Source organism: Varanus komodoensis, unplaced genomic scaffold (assembly GCF_004798865.1).
Source record: "Varanus komodoensis strain SLA01 unplaced genomic scaffold, ASM479886v1 scaffold23, whole genome shotgun sequence".
In the NCBI taxonomy this organism is placed as follows: Eukaryota; Metazoa; Chordata; class Lepidosauria; order Squamata; family Varanidae; genus Varanus; species Varanus komodoensis.
Window position 1 is genome coordinate 11,528,372 of NW_025335627.1, and position 17,889 is coordinate 11,546,260.

Here is a 17,889-nt window from a genome sequence, read left to right on the forward strand (position 1 = left end):
TTGGTGCTTGTTCACAAAAATAAAGAGCCTTTATTTTTACACTCTGCTTTCTCTGACAAATGAGCAGGAAAGTGCCGTACGTTAAGCACATCCCCTTTTTCAGCTAGGTAGCAAGAAGTGGATTCTCTCATGTTCTTCTTGTGGGCTTCTCGGGAGGCATCTGGTTAACTGCTGTGGGAGACAGGATGCTGGAAAAGAGTCTGCTCCAGCAGGGCTCCGCTTATGTTCTTACTAGGTGGAAACCTTTAACCTTCTGAGGCTCTTTCGATATGCAGAGTTTATTTTGCTTGTATCAATCTATGTGGTTGCTTTGTGATAAACCTTGTTGTTGTGCTGTGTTAGTTTGATTTTACTTGCTGCTCCTGTGATTTTAAATACCTGTATGCTGCTACCTATATGCAGAGGCCTTCAAGCAGAAAAGCAGCCTATAAATGCAAACAGAAATAAAGCAAAGCTAGCAGTAAACATGAATGGGGGAAACTCTTACAGCTCTGGTGGCTCGTTTCCACATTCCTGGATCCCATGGTCTCTAAATACATGCGGACTGTACTGCTTGTCACAAGCTGACACAAATGGTGCCTTGATTCCCAGCCTTTGGACCTTCCAGTGTAGAGCACAGAATCCTGGTGAGAAGGCTGAGTCTACATCCTCAGTCATCCTGCTGTTGTCCTTCGGCTCAGATGCTGAGAAGTCCCTGGCAGAACCTCCATCTCTCCACTCTGGTATAAAGGTCTTAGCCTGCAAGCACAAGCATGGCCCCTGTAAGGGTCCAGTCAGATTCTCCTCATTGAACTACAGGTGCTGTGAACCTACACTAGGCTTTAGTTGGCTTCAGGTCTCTGCTGAGACCATGTCCTCCTGTTGTAGTTGTAGGACAATTCTAGCTGGCGAGATTTGCTTGGAGCTATCCAAAGCCTGCTTTCTTTTTGCCTTTATCAGGCCACCATCGGATGCTACCTCCAGGGACCACAGAATAACACAGAGAGGTAGGCGTTGGAGTGAGCTGAGGGGGAGCCTTTGTAGTAACACAAACCCAGGAACAGGAAGGGCAGCATCTGGAATGGGATGGTGGTGGTCTTGGTCCATTTTGACTTCTGGTTGTTTGTTGGTTTGTCTGCCATTGATAGGGAAGCCATGGGAACTATCTGGGGATCTTTTTCTATTTGAGTTCTCCTTCCTGGCTGTATGTGTTAATCTTACTCCACAGTTAAGCAGGTGTAGTTTTTCCTCAATTGGTCTGAATGTAAATGTTGTACTGTCTCTCTGGACAAGGTCCTAACTGTCCTCTTTCATTATCAGTCTTTCTCCTGTTAACTTGCGGTTAATTTATGTTGCTATATTTCAGCAGTCATGCACCAGAATTTCTTTCCACAGAAACTGAAGCTGGCTGTCTTCCAAGGCTCCACTCCCTTCACTTGCAAACTGGATCAAATTTATTGGGGAGAGGAGGAGTGTAATTGCACTAATTCAGCATTTATTAAGAAGAATAAAACATTAACAAAAAACACACCTAGGTCCAAGAGGTAAAGCATGTATGTGTAGAAAATATGCAAAGATGGATTACAATATGATGTCTGGCCTGAACAACTCTTGCACCAAGACACTGTAGAAATCACGGCCTCTAATTTTGCATCTCAGAACTGTTGCAGTCGACAGTTCTTTTCAGACTGAGTCAGTGTTCCTTCTGTAACAGAAGTATTCCAGTCTGAAGAGAACAACCCCTAATCACATTGTGCTTTTGTGGCTTCTGTGTTGACATCTACATAGAACCGTTATGTATTCCATGTAACGCTTATCCCAGCTTTACCCTTATTAGGGAGAATCCCTCATTAATGCAAATCCTGGAATTAAGACAGAGAAAACTACAGAAATGACTCCATAATCAAGCCTCCTGACATTACATGGTCACACATGTTGCTTTTCACATGCACTAGACCTTGTCAAATCCTTATTGATGCAGACAATTTACAAAGCTGGCTCTAAGATTCAGACTCTCCTGCCCGCCTATGTCTGTGCGTGTAGAATGTGTGTGGCCCTCCTTACCTCTGTGAAACATAATTGCCAGCTGGGCCACTAAACGGAGATAGTCTGTCCTCTCTCTATCCCTTAATGTTTTCTTCCAGGTGTTTCAGGCTTTCCAACTGTGGGGCTTAGAGAGCTTTATGTGCTGATAGGTTTGAGACAAGAAAATTTGAAAAACAGCTTTGAGGAGTGAACACTGGTGTACACAAGCCTTGTGGGGCTTCCTGGGATGCAGAGCAAACTCATCTGTTTATCCTCAGGCTAGATAAGACGCACTCAAGCACGCCTCGTTGAAAGAGTCCTTGTTTTCCATTACTACAAATGGATCATGAGTGCCTTGCATTGTGAGCTGGAGGATTCCACTGGTGCCTTTTTGGACAGGAGATCTGATGTGCCCCAACCCTTTGCTCTGGCATCCTTTGTGCATTCCTAGCAAGGCAGCATGCTGCTGACAGCCCTCTTTATTCTCTTTTGGGCTCACATGGGCTGGCATTTCTTGTTCCAACAGTGGGGGAACTTTAAGTGAAAGTCAGGTATGGCTTTTTATTTACAGCTTTTTCTCTCTGTGTTTTCCTTCCCCTCCCAGGCACGGTCCTATAGAGCCAATGGAGTATTTAAAAGGGCTACGGGTAACATACAAAGAGCGAGATCTTCCTTACTATCACGGAGGCCAGGCTGCAGTTCATCCCTTCAAAGGGAGCTACATTCATCCACAAGATGGACCAAGAGCAGCAGAGTTATGGTGTCCTCAGTATTACCCGCAGCAGTCAGTCGCACAGCACAAAGGACCGCTCCGCCAAGACGTGCCGCCATCCCCACCTCAGGGCCACAGAGCTCTTTCGTATAACGAAATGGGCAGACCGGGCCATCGCCGAACCAGTCCCGATCAATACCAGTACAAGCATCAAGATCCGAGGCAAAAGGACCCCATGACTGCAGCCGTATAGCCCAAGGCTGAACACGTTCTGAAGAAGTTGGAGTGCATCTTACAGCTTGTCCTACTGAGCTTGTCCACCCCAAGGGGAGACATCCTTTGACTCTGGCCAATCCACGCTCAGGATAGCCTCCTAAATACAGTGCCAGCTTATACATGGCAGCACATGACTTTTAGGTACTGATGTATCGGAAAGTATTTTTTTAAAGGTTGTCTGTACACAGAAAGTGTTAGATGAAGGATAGGCAGAATTTCTAAGCACAACACAAAGTGCCACTCAGGGCTCTTTGCAACTATGCAGGTACTTAAGAAATACCCTTGTTACAGGAATATGCTTTGGGGAGTTCCAGACACGACATCCTGTTGGTCCCACTGTGTGTGCCCTCAGGATGGCAGGCCCTTCCTCACTAAGACTTCCTCTGATTGGAGAACTTGGGTAATTCTAGGCACCCCTGGCAAAGGGCTTTACTGGGAGGTAGAAGCTATTCATGGTGTGGCCTACAAGTTGCTTTTGTCTTTTCCATATTGAAAATATTTATTTCTCTTAGTCGTCTTTTTAATTGGCTTTGGGAAATTTCCTTTTTTTAATTGCTCTCATGTCAAAATCTGCCTCACACGTGCACATTGTGAAAACTCCTGGGAAGAGATAAAGGATGCAGTGTCTTACCTTTGGTTACCTGACAGTGGGAAGTTTCAGTCCATTTGGGGGCCTGTGTGCATCTGGAAAAAGCAGGCTCGTTGTTGGTAGTGTCTAATGTACCTGCCACACATCAGTTAATATTTCTGTGTCAAGGATCAGCAACACCTGGCTGATGAAAGATCAAACCTGAGTTTTGAAGGACATGATTTGGTCTCTAGAGTTACCAGCCCAGAGACAAGAAGGCTGTGGAATATGTCTCAACAGCAATCCACTTTTGGCAAGTGACGCAATCAACCTGGTCTGCTACCTTCTTGAAGCAGTCCTCCTTTAAAACTGCTTGCTGACCAAGGTTGTAGGCATGTACAGCACCTGGGTTCCCCATTGGGGTTTCTGTGAAAGCAGGTCTTCTGCAGATCCCAGAAGGAAGAGCCAGCCTCTGGAAGGGCTGGCTGAATGCTACAGTGCCAAACAGTGTCCTGTTGGTGGCATGGCAGGAATCCTGTAGTACAACCGTCGGGGTGGGAGATGTGGGGAGGCAGCATCTACTTAAAAAAAATAGAGAATAGGTTGGTTAACTAATGAATCACTGGAAGATGGGGAATAGAAAATTAAGAGAAGTTTTGAATAATTTCCAATACAGCAACTAGGACAAAGGAGGAAAGGCTGTGTGGAAGGTATTCTGGTGTTGCTGTGGTCTATGAGTAGAAGAGAGGTTAGGCTTGGAGGGGTCAGAGGCAAGAAGATGTAGTGCTTGAGAGTTGCTGCAAAGTACTGTTGTGGGGGGGAGGTTTCCTTTAAATTCTGTAGATGGTTTTTACCACCCAGTCTAATGAGGCTACTAAAACTTCTTTCAGATAGGAATTTTGAACAGCTCCTGTGTGTTGTCTTAGTTTCTCAAAGTCTAAGTCCATTTCAAACCTATGCTTTAGTCCTTTTCCTTTTGACAGAAAGACCTTGAACCTGGCCATGGAATTCTATCAGATGATCTGTTGGTTTTCTCTGGGTATGCAGCAAATTAACAGGATTCATTACACAGGTCATCTCATAATTATTATATATTGCACACAGGGGTCATCTGCAAGGCACAGCCATTCATCATATACCCTTTCTGGAATGGCTTCATTATTCCAGGTGGCCTCGAGAGGCTTGGTGCCTAGTGAATCTATCACAGTACACACATTTGCATTGCTGCATTGCTAAGCATCAGCTTCTCCAGGGCCTATGAAAGATTCAGAGGGATGGTGTGGAACGTGCAGGCCACACACTGCTGTCCAGAGCATTAATATTCAGATAAGTAATTGAATTTTAACCAAACTCACCCTTACATCCAAAGCCCTGAGCAATGATTAGTGGGGTTTGAATCCAAAGTTGTATGCCACATCCTTCTCTAAAAGAATAAGCCCTCTACATCTCCAAATAGAAATGAATGATGAGAAATGTCAAGTCTGCTTCTATGATTAATTTCAACAGGGAGATGTCACCAAGAAATGACTTTCCCATGCACTTATTGTATGATTACTTGTTCCTAAAAAGCACCCTCATGTGGTAAAATAGAGATACCATCATTTAAAGGCCAATAGCTATTTCCAGTGGCTAAATTTCATTTTAAGTGGCTGTGAGTGGGTGACCAGTGAGTCAACAGCAATTCTATGTCAATGTTGCTTTGGATAAGTATATTTATATAAATGGCCTTAAATCTTGTTCATCCCACTTTTAAGTAAACCACCCAGAGAGCTTCGGCTATGGGCGGTATAGAAATGAAATGAATAATAAAAATAATAAGTGGGTGACTGATTTCCGCTCTTTATGTAATCATGTTAGTTAAGATTGTGCAGGCTTATTGAAGAATGACTGCTGAGTTGCTCACCCCTTGTGACACCTCTGCACTTGTATCTTGTAAGGTATCCATGATGAGAAAATGAGGAAAGAAAATAGTGGCTTGTTGTGATTCCTAGTCCAGCAAAGTCTAATTTTTATAGTGGGTTGCACTTTCACTTTTCTACCCTAACGTAAAGTTCCCTAACCAAGGGGGGAAAGCTATTTCTTGTGATATATGCAACTTGTTCTGAAGAAACATGAGTGTTTTCCACTTTCCACCATTTATAGTATTGTAAACTATGTCATTTGTTTAGAGTATTTTTGCTTACTCATAATAGTATAAGTTACTGAAAAGTCAGTTCTTTTACACTCTGGATTGCCAATGCTTGACTTTTCTGGGTAACTGAGATTGCAGGGCAGTCCCAGCCCAGCTGCCTTCTTGGAAATCCAGACTTGGGCCTGATCATCAAATGTGCCTGTGGAAAAGCTCCCTGTGTCAAAACTCTCCTACTTCACATTATGCTTTGCCTCTTGAACTCTTTTGGACGGCACAGAGGTGAAGATTTGCCTCAAGTATATGCAGGCAAAGCATTCATTCAACTTTGAATGCAAAGCAGGATGGATGTTGAGGAGGCCCTTCCAAAACCGAAACATATTCACTTTCCCTTTGGGATGTAGCACACATGTTTCTAACCTTACAGCCTTCAGTTCCTGTAAAATAAACCATAGAAACTACAGAGTCCTCAGATGAACAAAGATCTGGCAGCTAGACAACAAGGTGCAGAAAGGCCACTAGGAGTGAGATGAGATGTTTTAAATGTACTTTGGTTTTATATAAACATATCCAATGATACATTGGGATCCTTCAGCAGGAGTAACTAATGTTGATGACGGTGGCTTTATCTAGCCTAATCACAATTAAGAGAAGCTTTGGGAGATAAGCTCTCGCCTTATAAATCACTGCCTCCCAGCCCTTTCTTGTGCTGCTTCATTCCTGTTTACAAAGCTAACTGACAGCATTTCAGGAGCAAGGGATAAATCCAAACTGGATGGAAAGAGCCTGTCTGCGTTATTTATGGCCTTTGAAGCTTGTGCTCCATTGTTTCCATGTAACCTGAAACACCCCTCTAAAACTCCCATTGACTGTGGTGGCTCCATTTGGTGGGGCAAGACAGGTCAAAAGGAGACCTCCTTTGAGCTGTTAATCTTTCCCAATGGCTTATTAAACAATACTGCTTTTAGATCAGTGGGAGACTTTTTCCCTTTTCTTAGGAAAAAAAGGACATAGTCTTCTAAAATCTTTTAAGATAGAGATGCTTCATACCCTTAGCAAAAGCTCTTGACGTATGGGGGGACAAGGAGCACAAGGAATTGCGTGCCTTCCTCTTTGGTCCAAAGTTCCATATTTCTGACAGGAAAAAAGCAGTTGGCTGCTTTAATTGATGCACAGAGGTGTGTTCATGTGTGTTTTGTGTGTGTATGTATATATAGCCTGCTTCTCTCTATAATGAAAAACAAATTATATCGGCACCATATTGCAGACAAATGTGTAGCGCACACATATATCACAAGGTGCTATAGCTGATGGGATGAAAATATACCACTTGCAACAACAAGAAATTCACACGAGCTGCTAAGAAATCAGTTGCTCTTTTACCCCCTGTGCCAGTAATGGTAGGAATATTATGGATCGGAAAAGCTCCTTTCATATTGTACTTGGCTTCTGAAAGAATCTGCCAATCCAGTGGGAGCCATGCCAGGTTTAATCTGGGTCTCCTGGATGGGAAACAAAACCTGATCCTGATTGAGTGGGTTCAGAGTGTTGGCCCACCCTGTGAAGAGGTGGGTTGTCTCTCTGAGCAAACTGAGGAAGAGGGGGGATTCTATTGGTCATACAATGCCTCACAGGCATTAACTGACTATATTCAACAACACTCTTTCCAGCATGCCCCCTCCCCAAAAAAGGAATCTAAGGAGCAAACAGCAGTTGCTAGAAAATCTTGATGCATTTTCTTCAAAGGCTGTCTGCCTCAAGTAAAACATGCCAAAAGGGCCAAAGGGTTTGCACACACTGGAGCAGGGGTGCAAAATTGTAAGGGAGTAGAAGGGAAGGACTACCACACTGGATTCAGATCAGAGTGGTCAAGAGCCCAGTTCCGGCCTTGTACATTTATTCCCCAAGTGCTGGGCTGGCTTAAGAATTGCATTTGGAACAGATGCCTGGCTGAAAGCCCATTAAATTTACTGGAATCATCTGTGTTCTTTGGATCAAACTCTTGTTGTAACCCCCCCCCACTTTCTTTGTTTAGTGGACTGTATTTGTTAACTGTTGAGTGACTAAAGATTCAATATAGATACCAGCAGTTCCCTTCCCTGAATCACCTATAGACATTCACTTATGGTGAAAACAGAAATTAGCATCGGTCATAACCATTGAAAAGCTGGCTCTTGAGCAGTGTAGAGAACAGGAAGGGAAACTCAAAATCAGCTTTCCAGATTGTGTTCAGAAGTTCTACATTCCAACCAATGACCTTATCCAGAAACAGCTTCACATGCTGCCTAATTTTTGTATAGCCTGAAAATGCTACCTCTCTCTCAAACTCCTAGATGCTCTGCCAAGTGCTCTGGGGTGCACTCCATCCCCCTTGTGGGAGCTAAGATCCATGTATTGCCTTCCCAGATCAGGCCCCTGAATATAACTTTTCAGGACTATTCCAACCATCTGTGCACTTACTTGGAGAGTCACTTGCTTCTCAGTGCAGAACCCAGAACTACTTTTTAAGCCTTCAGATCACAAGCCATCCAGTGCAGATTATTTCTTTTGTGAGTCCACTGTCTTCAGCAGTTGAACTGTATTGGAAGCTACTCTGGTTTGCACATTGCTACCCCTTTCTATGCTTGTTTAGCTTTAAGAACAAACAACACTATATTTGTGTGTGTGTGTGTGTTGTTGTTTAAAAGTTTGGAAAATTTATTTGGCAAGGGAAAATTGGGATTTTCTTTGGTACCAGAAGATAAAGTTTCATCTTTTTGTTTGTTGTATTTGTGAATTCACATGAATGTTGTATATGTGAATTCACATGAATTCTGAATGGTCTTATTTTGCATTAAAATAAAGGATTTAAGAACAATTGGCGAGTACTCTTTTGTTCCTTTCACTTGTGGTCTGACTTCAACAGAAGCTCTTTGAAGAGAGCCTTGGGGGATCCCGCAGACAGCTGTGGCACTGCTTGGTCTCTCTCTCTTGCCCTTGTTCTCCATGTCCCAAATCTTCAGGCTGCATTCATGCAATGCCATAGCCTGGAGGTTAGGATCCCCAAACTGCCTTTGTGACACAGCAGTCCATTAAAGCAGCAAGCCCTAACTGCACATAGGTGGAAGTGAAATCACCTAAAGCCAACTGAACCTACCCTATGCCGGTGTTCCTTTATTCAAAATGGCAAGGCCATTTTCTGTTGCTGTCCCTGGTAAACCACCTCCCCTGTTGTGCCTTAGGGGCCAGGATATCTGACAGAAACTTTAAAGTACCACCACTTGGCTCTCTTCTGTGGACATTATTTCTAGATTACAAGGGTGTAAATGTACATAGCAACATTAAAGCTTTGAAAAAAGATTGGGCAAATGCTTTCTGGCTGAGGGTTCCCAGGAGCATCTGTTTATCCGCATAAAAGCAAAGTGCTGGATTAGGCATGATCCAGAAGACCTCTTCTTCACATTTCATGTTCACATATGCAGCAAGTCAGGTATAATGTTAAGTAGGGCAATATATTGTAGGGCAGTTCTTGATAACAAGCCAAAATGAACAAGTATCTCCTTTTAAGCCAGTTGACCTGTGGCTGAATTATTCTTCCCTGGTTATCTAATCAGTGTGAAATGCCAATACAACCCATTGTAAATGTTGCTCAGTGTGCCCTATTATTCTGCAATACAATAGGGTATGTTGGGAGAATCAATATCTTTCCAGTTTGGGTTTTTTTTTAAGCCAAGTGTTCAGCAGCTTATACATGCTCCTGCCTCCAAAGGCTATTCAGGAAGAACTCTACGGAGTAAATACAAGTGGGGGAAGGCCTCCAGCCACTGTGTTCCATGATGTACATGCCTGGCCTTCCACCCTGTGGTTTGTAATGTAAACCCATCAACCAAGGCTCCTTTTTCAGCATATGCTTCTGCATGTTCTAAAATGCTTAAGCAGTGAGACTGAAGCCAATGGACTTCTTAGAAGTCCATATCTTTGCAAGGTATAAGAATTGAGGCTGTGGACTTGCACAAAAAACCCCAAGAAACAAAACATATTTAAAAATAAAATAGAAGCCTATGTAGTAGCTGGTAAAAAGACTATTCCATTAAAACAAAGAACTGAATTATGATAAAGACGCATCACTAGAGAACATGAGAAGGTCTGCTAAGCTATCAAGGTTGTGACTGGATTCATTAAAACATATTCAGTACTCAAGAAAATCCAGGACATATATATGCGCAGAGTTTGACATTTATACCCAAGGCGCAGACAACATTAAGTCGGTTTTAGTGCATATTAAACGATAATCTGTGTAGACAGCAATTTTGAAGGGGATTTCTGTCAAGTATGTTGCATTTTCAGCTAAATCTACATAGGTAGATAAAACTCTAATGCTTTAATTCCTCCTCTCCTGCTAATGCTATAAACAGATGAATCAAGTAAATTGGGAACAGAAAAAATAATTTACTCACGAAGATCCCAGCAACTGCCTTTTTCCAAAAAAAGTGCTTTTAAATTTTGCTTCTGTTCCTGATCCCCTCCCAACACCCTGTTTCCTAAACACAGGAGGCTTGAATTAACTTGAAGACATTCACAGAAAGTGTCTTACCTCTGCACCCTCTGAAATGTCTCCCCAGAGAGTCAGGGGTCTTCTGCAAGCACGTGAGACGGGAAGAGGATGACAGTTACCTAAAACTGAATGGATCTCTTGTCAGCATGCTAAGGTTTTAATCTGAATCACAAAATGAATGCAATTCAGTACTTTGAGTAAAGCATACCAGTTTCATTTTCACACAAGGCTATACTCTTTTACTGCAGCCCCATATGGGGAAATGTCATGTTGAAGCCACTCTCAGCCGGGAAGTTCATCATGCCACCACATCAGAATGGCAAAACAAGTATGTGTGTAATAACTGTAATAACTGTAAACTGTAACAGAGAAGTGAAATTATAACTACGAAGGTATGTAACTTTGTGAAGCCCTGTACCTCTTTTTCACAAAGCTGGTACACTTCTTTCTGGGCTGTACCATTTCAGATTGCAGGTGGTTCACATGAAAAACATTCACCCTACAGGGAAAGGTCTACGTCAGAGATGAATGCTGTGGACTCATTTTCCCTTGCGTGCCTGGCCATGATCCTTGTGCAGAAGTTTCTTTTGCCTTTTCAAACGGGAACATTCTATCAGATATGCATTCAGAAATGCTACAGCCCAGCCTCAGGGCTCCCCACCTCAGTATCTCTGCCTTAGACAAATCTGTTGCAACTCATCCCACTTACCTGGCTGAGCAGAGCTGACAAGGAATTCTAGGACAAGCAACTAGATGGTGGAGTAATAATCTTTCACGTATATGCCCCCTCTGGCAAGTACTTATATATAGTACAGATCCAAGCTCTAAGATGAAAAGATACGATGTTAGAAGCTGAATCAGTTTAGAGATAAAATCTCATTACATGATCCTTGGCCTCAGAAGGCTGCCAATATAGTTGAGGTCTGTAAGGAGATAGCATGAACTGAGGATCTTTGCAGACAGCAGAGACCTATTCTTCATCCTGGCCTCTGCATCACACATTATGGGTGCTGCGCCTGCGCAGTGCCTGTTGCTGGGAAGATTAAACAGCTTTAACAGTTTTGGCGGGAACTCCACGCCTCTCCCCCCATAGAATAAAAAGGCAGAGTGCCCGCCATTTCCCCAGTCTACTTGCGACTGCCATTTGTTGTGCCGCAAGCCTTTTGCTTGCTTCTCGTAACTATATTCAAAAGCTCTTCGTTGTGGCCTCTGTGCATCACACATATGGGTGCTGTGCCTGCGCAGTGCCTGTAGCCAGGAAGATTCAAAAGCTTTAACGGTTTTTGGCGGGAACTCCGCGCCTCTCCCCCATAGTATAAAAAGGCAGAGTGCCCGCCATTTCCCCAGTCTTCTTGGGATTGCCATTCACTGTGTCTTGAGCCTTTCATCTCTTTGCTGTAGATATATACTCGCTATTGTTCTAAAACCGTCTATTGTTCCTCTTTTCTCTCGTTAGATTCTCATTAAGATCTCCTCTCCAAGTTAACTTGCCTCCCCCTCCCCCATTTAGAAGTTTTTCTAAACCCTTTCCCCATTAGATAGATAGATAGATAGATAGATAGATAGATAGATAGATAGATAGATAGATAGATATAGAACAAAAAATAAACCCTATCGTTACTCTTTTTCTGCCACTTTGCTTTCTTCTATTTTCCTGGATGGCTCAGCGTGTGGCTTTCCGCAAGTGCTCCCAGTGCGGAGCCAAGATGTCCCCCCCACTGATCCACATGATCTGCACCTTCTGTGCTTGGGGGAAGGTCACAGAATCGATGTGCAGCCAGGCCTTCACTAAGCAGGCTCTCAAGAACCACGAAAACTGCCTGCGTAAAATGTTATGGGACCAGGCCCTGGTCGCCTACAACCAACTCACAGCCCAGCCCACTTCGCAGCCCTCATCTTCAGCTGTGCCTGCTTCTCACCCATCGGCCGATGGAGCGACTCTGCCGGAGGCCCAACGCTCCTCTTGCTCTCCTTGCAAACAAAAGGAGAAGAGGAAGCATAGTGGCTCGGATAAGTCCTCGGTCCACAAGAAGGCCAAGAGAGAGAGGGTGGACAAGTCGGCCCGTAAGCAGAAACAGACTGACCAGCCGCCATGCAAGACTCGGGTTCATCTGCGCCATTGGTCCCAGCTGCTGTCTTGATGCCGACTGGCCCCAGCCTTCAGCTGGCTAGGCAGGTGATCCCGCCAGGATCCCCTCAGCAGATCACCACCTCGGCCCTGTCTTCACCAGACCATTTGGAGGCAGTCTTAACAGGATCCATTTCTGATGGAGAGATTCTGGACTCTCCTCAGATGGCTCCTCCAACGGCACGCTCACCGACTCCACCACAGCCTTCTCCTGAGGTCTTTCCGAGGGCCCCATCTCAGCAGGTGCGCCAGCAGCAGCGTGCGTCCGATCGGCCTTCCGGAGACTGGGTTCAGATGCCCTGTGGTGATGCCCATCGGGAGCCTTGAGATTATTACCCACTGTATGGGTACTACCCATTCGTGCATCCACACCATTCCATCTCGTCTCCGGTACCGAGAGAGGCTCCCTTGATGTCGGCAGCTGTTCAACTTAGATGTCCTTCCTCATCAGCTGACTCCTCATCCATCCTCCATTCCAGTACAACTTGGATTTGGAGGACTCAGACATAGCGTCAACTTCACTGGATGCCATCATATCTACTCAAGGTCCCAGTTCTCCCGAGGAATCGTACTCTACATTTGGGGAACTGATGGCACGATTGGCTAGGTCACTGGAGATCGAGGCCCAGCACCACTTTGATCCCAGTACTGACAACTTCTACAGCATTGTGAAGAAAAAGCAATCCGCTGCTGTCGTTCTGCCGCTGATTATGACCCTTCGCCAAGCCATGGCTGAATCTGGTGGTTCTTCAACCAGCTTCACGGCAATACGAGTCAATGTATACAGTACGGGAACAAAATATCCCATTCCTCCTTTGTCATCCCAAGCCATACTCTATTGTCATGGAGTAGTCCCAGGGCCAGGACACCAGGGAGCACTCTACTCCCAAGGCCAAGGAAGGGCGAAAGATTGACATGATGGCTCGCCATATCTATGCCACCACAAGTCTCGGCCTCCGCATCTCCAACTATGAGGCGACACTGATGAGATATCAATACTTCTTGATGCAGAAGTTGGAGAACATCACCGTGTCACAGCCGGAGAAACAGAGAGACCTGGCTCGCATGTTCACTCGAGAGGTGATGCAAGTGGCTATTCAACAACTTTCTACAGCAAGACATCATGTCGACTGCGACTCGAGGGCTCTTGTTGGTGCTGTTGCCCTCTGTCGCCATTCCTGGCTCAGGAACTGCAACTTTCTGGATGAGAGCAAGAGAAGGATTGAGAACATGCCCTTCGACGGCTCTGGGCTGTTCAACGCGAAGACAGATCACAAACTGAAGAACATCCTCAAGGCACGCGGCACTGCTCAACGTATGGAACTCCCTGCTCAGAGCCGATGTAAGTCTTGGTCTTGCCCGCAATATTGGTACCAATTGTACCCTCAATACTCCAGCTGGCAGCAGTTCCAGACCCGTCAACAGTGGAATCGTAAACAACCAGCTCCGTGCTATCAGCAGGGTCGTTGCCGCCCCCACTCTGACAAGCGGCAACATTGATGAGTCAAGCAAACCACTCCTCTACTCCTAAACCCACCCTTCCCTCTTCCTTTTGGGGATCGACTGCAAAGTCGACTCCCCATTTGGGAGTCCATCACACCTGATAGGTGGGTTCTCTCCATCGTGGAGCACAGATATAAAATCGAGTTTGATACTGTACCCCCTTCAGGACCAATCCGATATACGCCTTCCTCTTAAAGATGAAGTTCCCCAACTCCTTCGTAAAGGAGCAATTCGACAGCTCATCCTCTCCAAGGGGCTCCACGGTTTCTACTCGAGATATTTCATGGTCCCGAAACGGGACGGTGGTGTATGCCCGATATTGGACTTACGTGGTGTCAATAAATTCATCAAGACTAAAATGTTTTGGGTGACCACCCTGCAAAACATCCTTCCGTTGCTCGGGAGAGAGGATTGGTTTGCATCTCTGAACTTGAAGGGTGCTTACTTCCACATCAGCATCCATCCTTCTCACAGGTGGCTGCTCTGTTTTACAGTCGGTTCTGACCTTTTTTGAATATAACGTTCTCCCCTTCAGGCTTGCTACTGGACCAAGGGTTTTCACCAAGTGCATGGCTCCTGTGTGCGCCCACCTGTGGCTGCAGGGAATTCATGTTTACTGGTACCTTGACGACTGGCTGATTGTCTCCTCTTATAGAGAAGGCCTTCTATTGGCTATTGGGACACTCGAAGAACGACAGTTACAGGTAAGCAATCTGCCTATCTGTTGAGATTTCATGGGCATTCTTCTTTGCAAACTCCTAAAGAGATCAACAGATAAGGTCATGCACTAAATTTTGCAAAATTGCACATATTAAATACAACAGTCCCAAAAGAATATTGGGAAGATCTTTTTTTTTTTTTTTCATTTTAATACCACCCAATATCTGAGGTTCTCTGAGTGGTTAACCAAAGTTAAAAATACCCAAACAAGACAATAAAACCACAGCAATTGCAAATGGATCAGCACAGAGGTATAACAGTAGTACAGGATGAAATGCAATATTGAAAACTAAAGTTAAAAACTATTAAAATACTGCAAAAATAAAAAGGGTTTTACCCAGCACTGATAAGAATACAGAGTAGGCACCAGGTATACCTCTTTGCGAGCTCTTTCCATAACTGGGGCACCACAATGGAAAAGGCCCTTTTCCTGGGAGCCACCCCCTTACTTCCTTTGGAGGGGCTCCCAGGGAAGGACACTCAAAGATGACTGTAGGGCCCAGGTAGGTACATATGGGATGAGGTGTTTCCAACCAAAAACACCTCAAGCAGCTGGAAGAAACCTAATGAACTTCCAAGTCTAACATAGAGGTGGGCAGAAGATAGATCTCTAGATATTTTGAATTTCAGCTCACAGAGGCCTTTGAGAAAGTCCTTTGGTCAAGAATGATCTGAAAGGCAAAAAAAGTAAGTGTCTTAAGATTTACCTTCTTACCACCGCTGCTGCATTGATTCACCTGGTTGGCTGAAGGATGGCAGGAGTTGTTAAAAAACATCTGAAAAATGCCAATTTGGGGGTGACTGCTCCAATTTACCAAATAGTTTGCCTCTTACTCTGTATACCACGCAGATTAAAAAAATATTGAGTTATGTTAACAGGAACTATGAGGAGTTCCTACAATCCAATTTAAAGTTTTACCCCAACTGGTTTTAATTCCAAATGCTTCCACATCTGCAACATTTTTGAAAAGGGCTCAACTATGGGGCGCAGCCGCAGATGGAGGATGATGGAGACATCAATGGTACGATCTGGTGGCAACTGAAAGGAAATCGCAAGGCTGAATGCTCCCCAGTGTGCATGCCTACCCTGACATTGTGCATCTGTACTGGGTGCCAGAGGAGACTCCCGGATCAAAGGTTAGGCATTGGAGTCGTGTATTAGTTAGGAAGAAAAGCATTGTATAGTCACTGATATCCACTCAAGCTGAGGCGGTGATGCAGCACAACTTGCCTAATCGGGAACACCCCACCCTGTCTGACTGCACATCTGTTCCTCCCTGCTGGCCGTTGTAGTACTTTTTCTGACCAAACATGCATAAGCTTGCCCCTTAAAGGGGAAAACCCCAAAGAGGCTTTGCATTGTGGGGTGCTTGCAGCTGAGGCTTCTATCATGCCATTACTCTGTCTTTTCCACAGACTTCCACAGGGGAAGGAGTGTCCAAGCACCAATCCTTTTCACACATAACCCTCTTCTGTTTTTATACCACTTCCATCTTTTCCTTTACCAGAGAAAACCATGAAGGACAGAAAGATGGTATAGCGGCACAATGCCTTCCGATAGCTAGAACAAGGCCTCCGGTCCAAAATCACAACATGGCTGATGTATTTACATTTCCTCTCAGAAAAAGTTTGTGATATACCATACCCTACAGCAGTGATGGCGAACCTTTTAGAGACCGAGTGCCCAAACTACAACCTAAAACCCACGTATTTATCGCAAAGTGCCAACCCTAAAATAAAACCTGAAAACTGAGGTTTTGGTTTAGAAAATAAAACTTCACAGACATTCCAATCATATATATATATATATATATATATATATATATCTATCTCCTTGGCAGCACACTGACCGGCCATGCAAAAGCTCGGATGAGTCGTGGCTAATGAGTTGCAGCATGTGGCGTCATTGCTTGGTGCAGCTACAACCTTTCCGAGCATGCGCATGGCCCCTATGTGCACTGCTATCCGCTGCTCCGCTGCTGGGGAGATGTTGAGGAAACTTGGCTCACATGCTGACAGAGAGGACTCTGGGAGCCTGCTGCGGCACATGCGCCACAGGTTCGCCACAACTGGCCCAACCCTACCGTGCTGCACACCCCTGAACATAATGGTGAAATCTCACTTGAAATGAGGGAGATTTTGAAAAAGCCTTCCTTGAGTAGCTTTCCCTGCACAACTGATCATTTCTGCCCATTCTAAAAACATTCGAACCATCAAAATCATAGCAATGCACTTTATTTTTGAAACCCTAACCCTACCCTGGTGCACACACCTAACCCAAGATAGGGCTAAAGTTCCATTAAAAAGAGGGATTTTGAAAATGCTTCTGTTTGTAGCTCTTTCTACACCGTTGATCATTTCTGCCCATTCCAAACACATTCCAACCATTAAAATCATGCCAGGACATGTCATTTTTGTAACCCTAACCCTTCCCTGGTGCACACCCCTAACCCAAATACAGGGTTAAATTTCCATTGAAAAGAGGGATTTTGAAAAGGCTTCCCTGAGCCGCTGTTTCTGCACAGATCATCATTTCTGCCCATTTTAAAAACATTCCAACAGTTGAAATCATGGCAGGATGCCTCGATTTTGTAACACAAAGCCTACCCTGGGGCACACCCCTAACCCTAATATACGTGCAGATTTCCATTGAAAAGAAAGGTTTTGAAAATGGCTTCCCTGAGTAGCTTTCCCTGCACAGCTGATCATTTCTGCCCATTCTAAACACATTCCAAACATTAAAATCATGCCAGGACACGTCATTTTTGTAACCCTAACCCTTCCCTGGTGCACACCCCTAACCCTAATACCGGGTTAAATTTCTGTTGAAAAGAGGGATTTTGAAATGGCTTCCATGAGTAGCTATTTTTGCACAGCTCATCATTTCTGCCCTTTCTAAACACATTACAACCCTTAAAATCATGCCAGGACACCTTGTTTTTGTAACCCTAACCCTGCCCTTTTTCACACCTTTAACCCTAATAGAGGTCTAAAGCTCCATTGAAAAGAGGACGATTTTGAAAAAGCCTTCCTTGAGTAGCTTTTGCTGCACAGCTCATCATTTCTGCCCATTCTAAACACATTCCAACCATCAAAATCATGCCAGGACACCTTGTCTCTCTAGCTCCAACCCAGTGATGGTGAACCTTTTCGAGACCGAGTGCCCAAACTGCAACTGAAAACCCATTTAGTTATTGCAGCGTGCCAACAGTACAATAAAACCTGAAAACTGAGGTTTTCATTTAGAAAAAACAATTCACAACCAGTCCTAGCAACTCTCTCTCTCTCTCTCTCTCTCTCTCTCTCTCTCTCTCTC

At 44.5% G+C, this 17,889-nt stretch overlaps 1 protein-coding gene across 5 annotated transcripts in view; it reads left to right on the plus strand.

The window, feature by feature from the left end:
- PARD3B (par-3 family cell polarity regulator beta) overlaps positions 1-8,545 on the plus strand; it is a 648,538-nt gene extending 639,993 nt beyond the window's left edge. For all 5 annotated transcript variants that reach the window (XM_044431728.1, XM_044431729.1, XM_044431730.1 and 2 more), the window contains one exon: positions 2,609-8,545. In XM_044431728.1, coding sequence (XP_044287663.1) covers positions 2,609-2,969 — 361 coding nt within the window. In that variant the 3' untranslated portion in view covers positions 2,970-8,545. The remainder of the gene's footprint in view (positions 1-2,608) is intronic.
- The last annotated feature ends 9,344 nt before the right edge of the window (positions 8,546-17,889 follow it).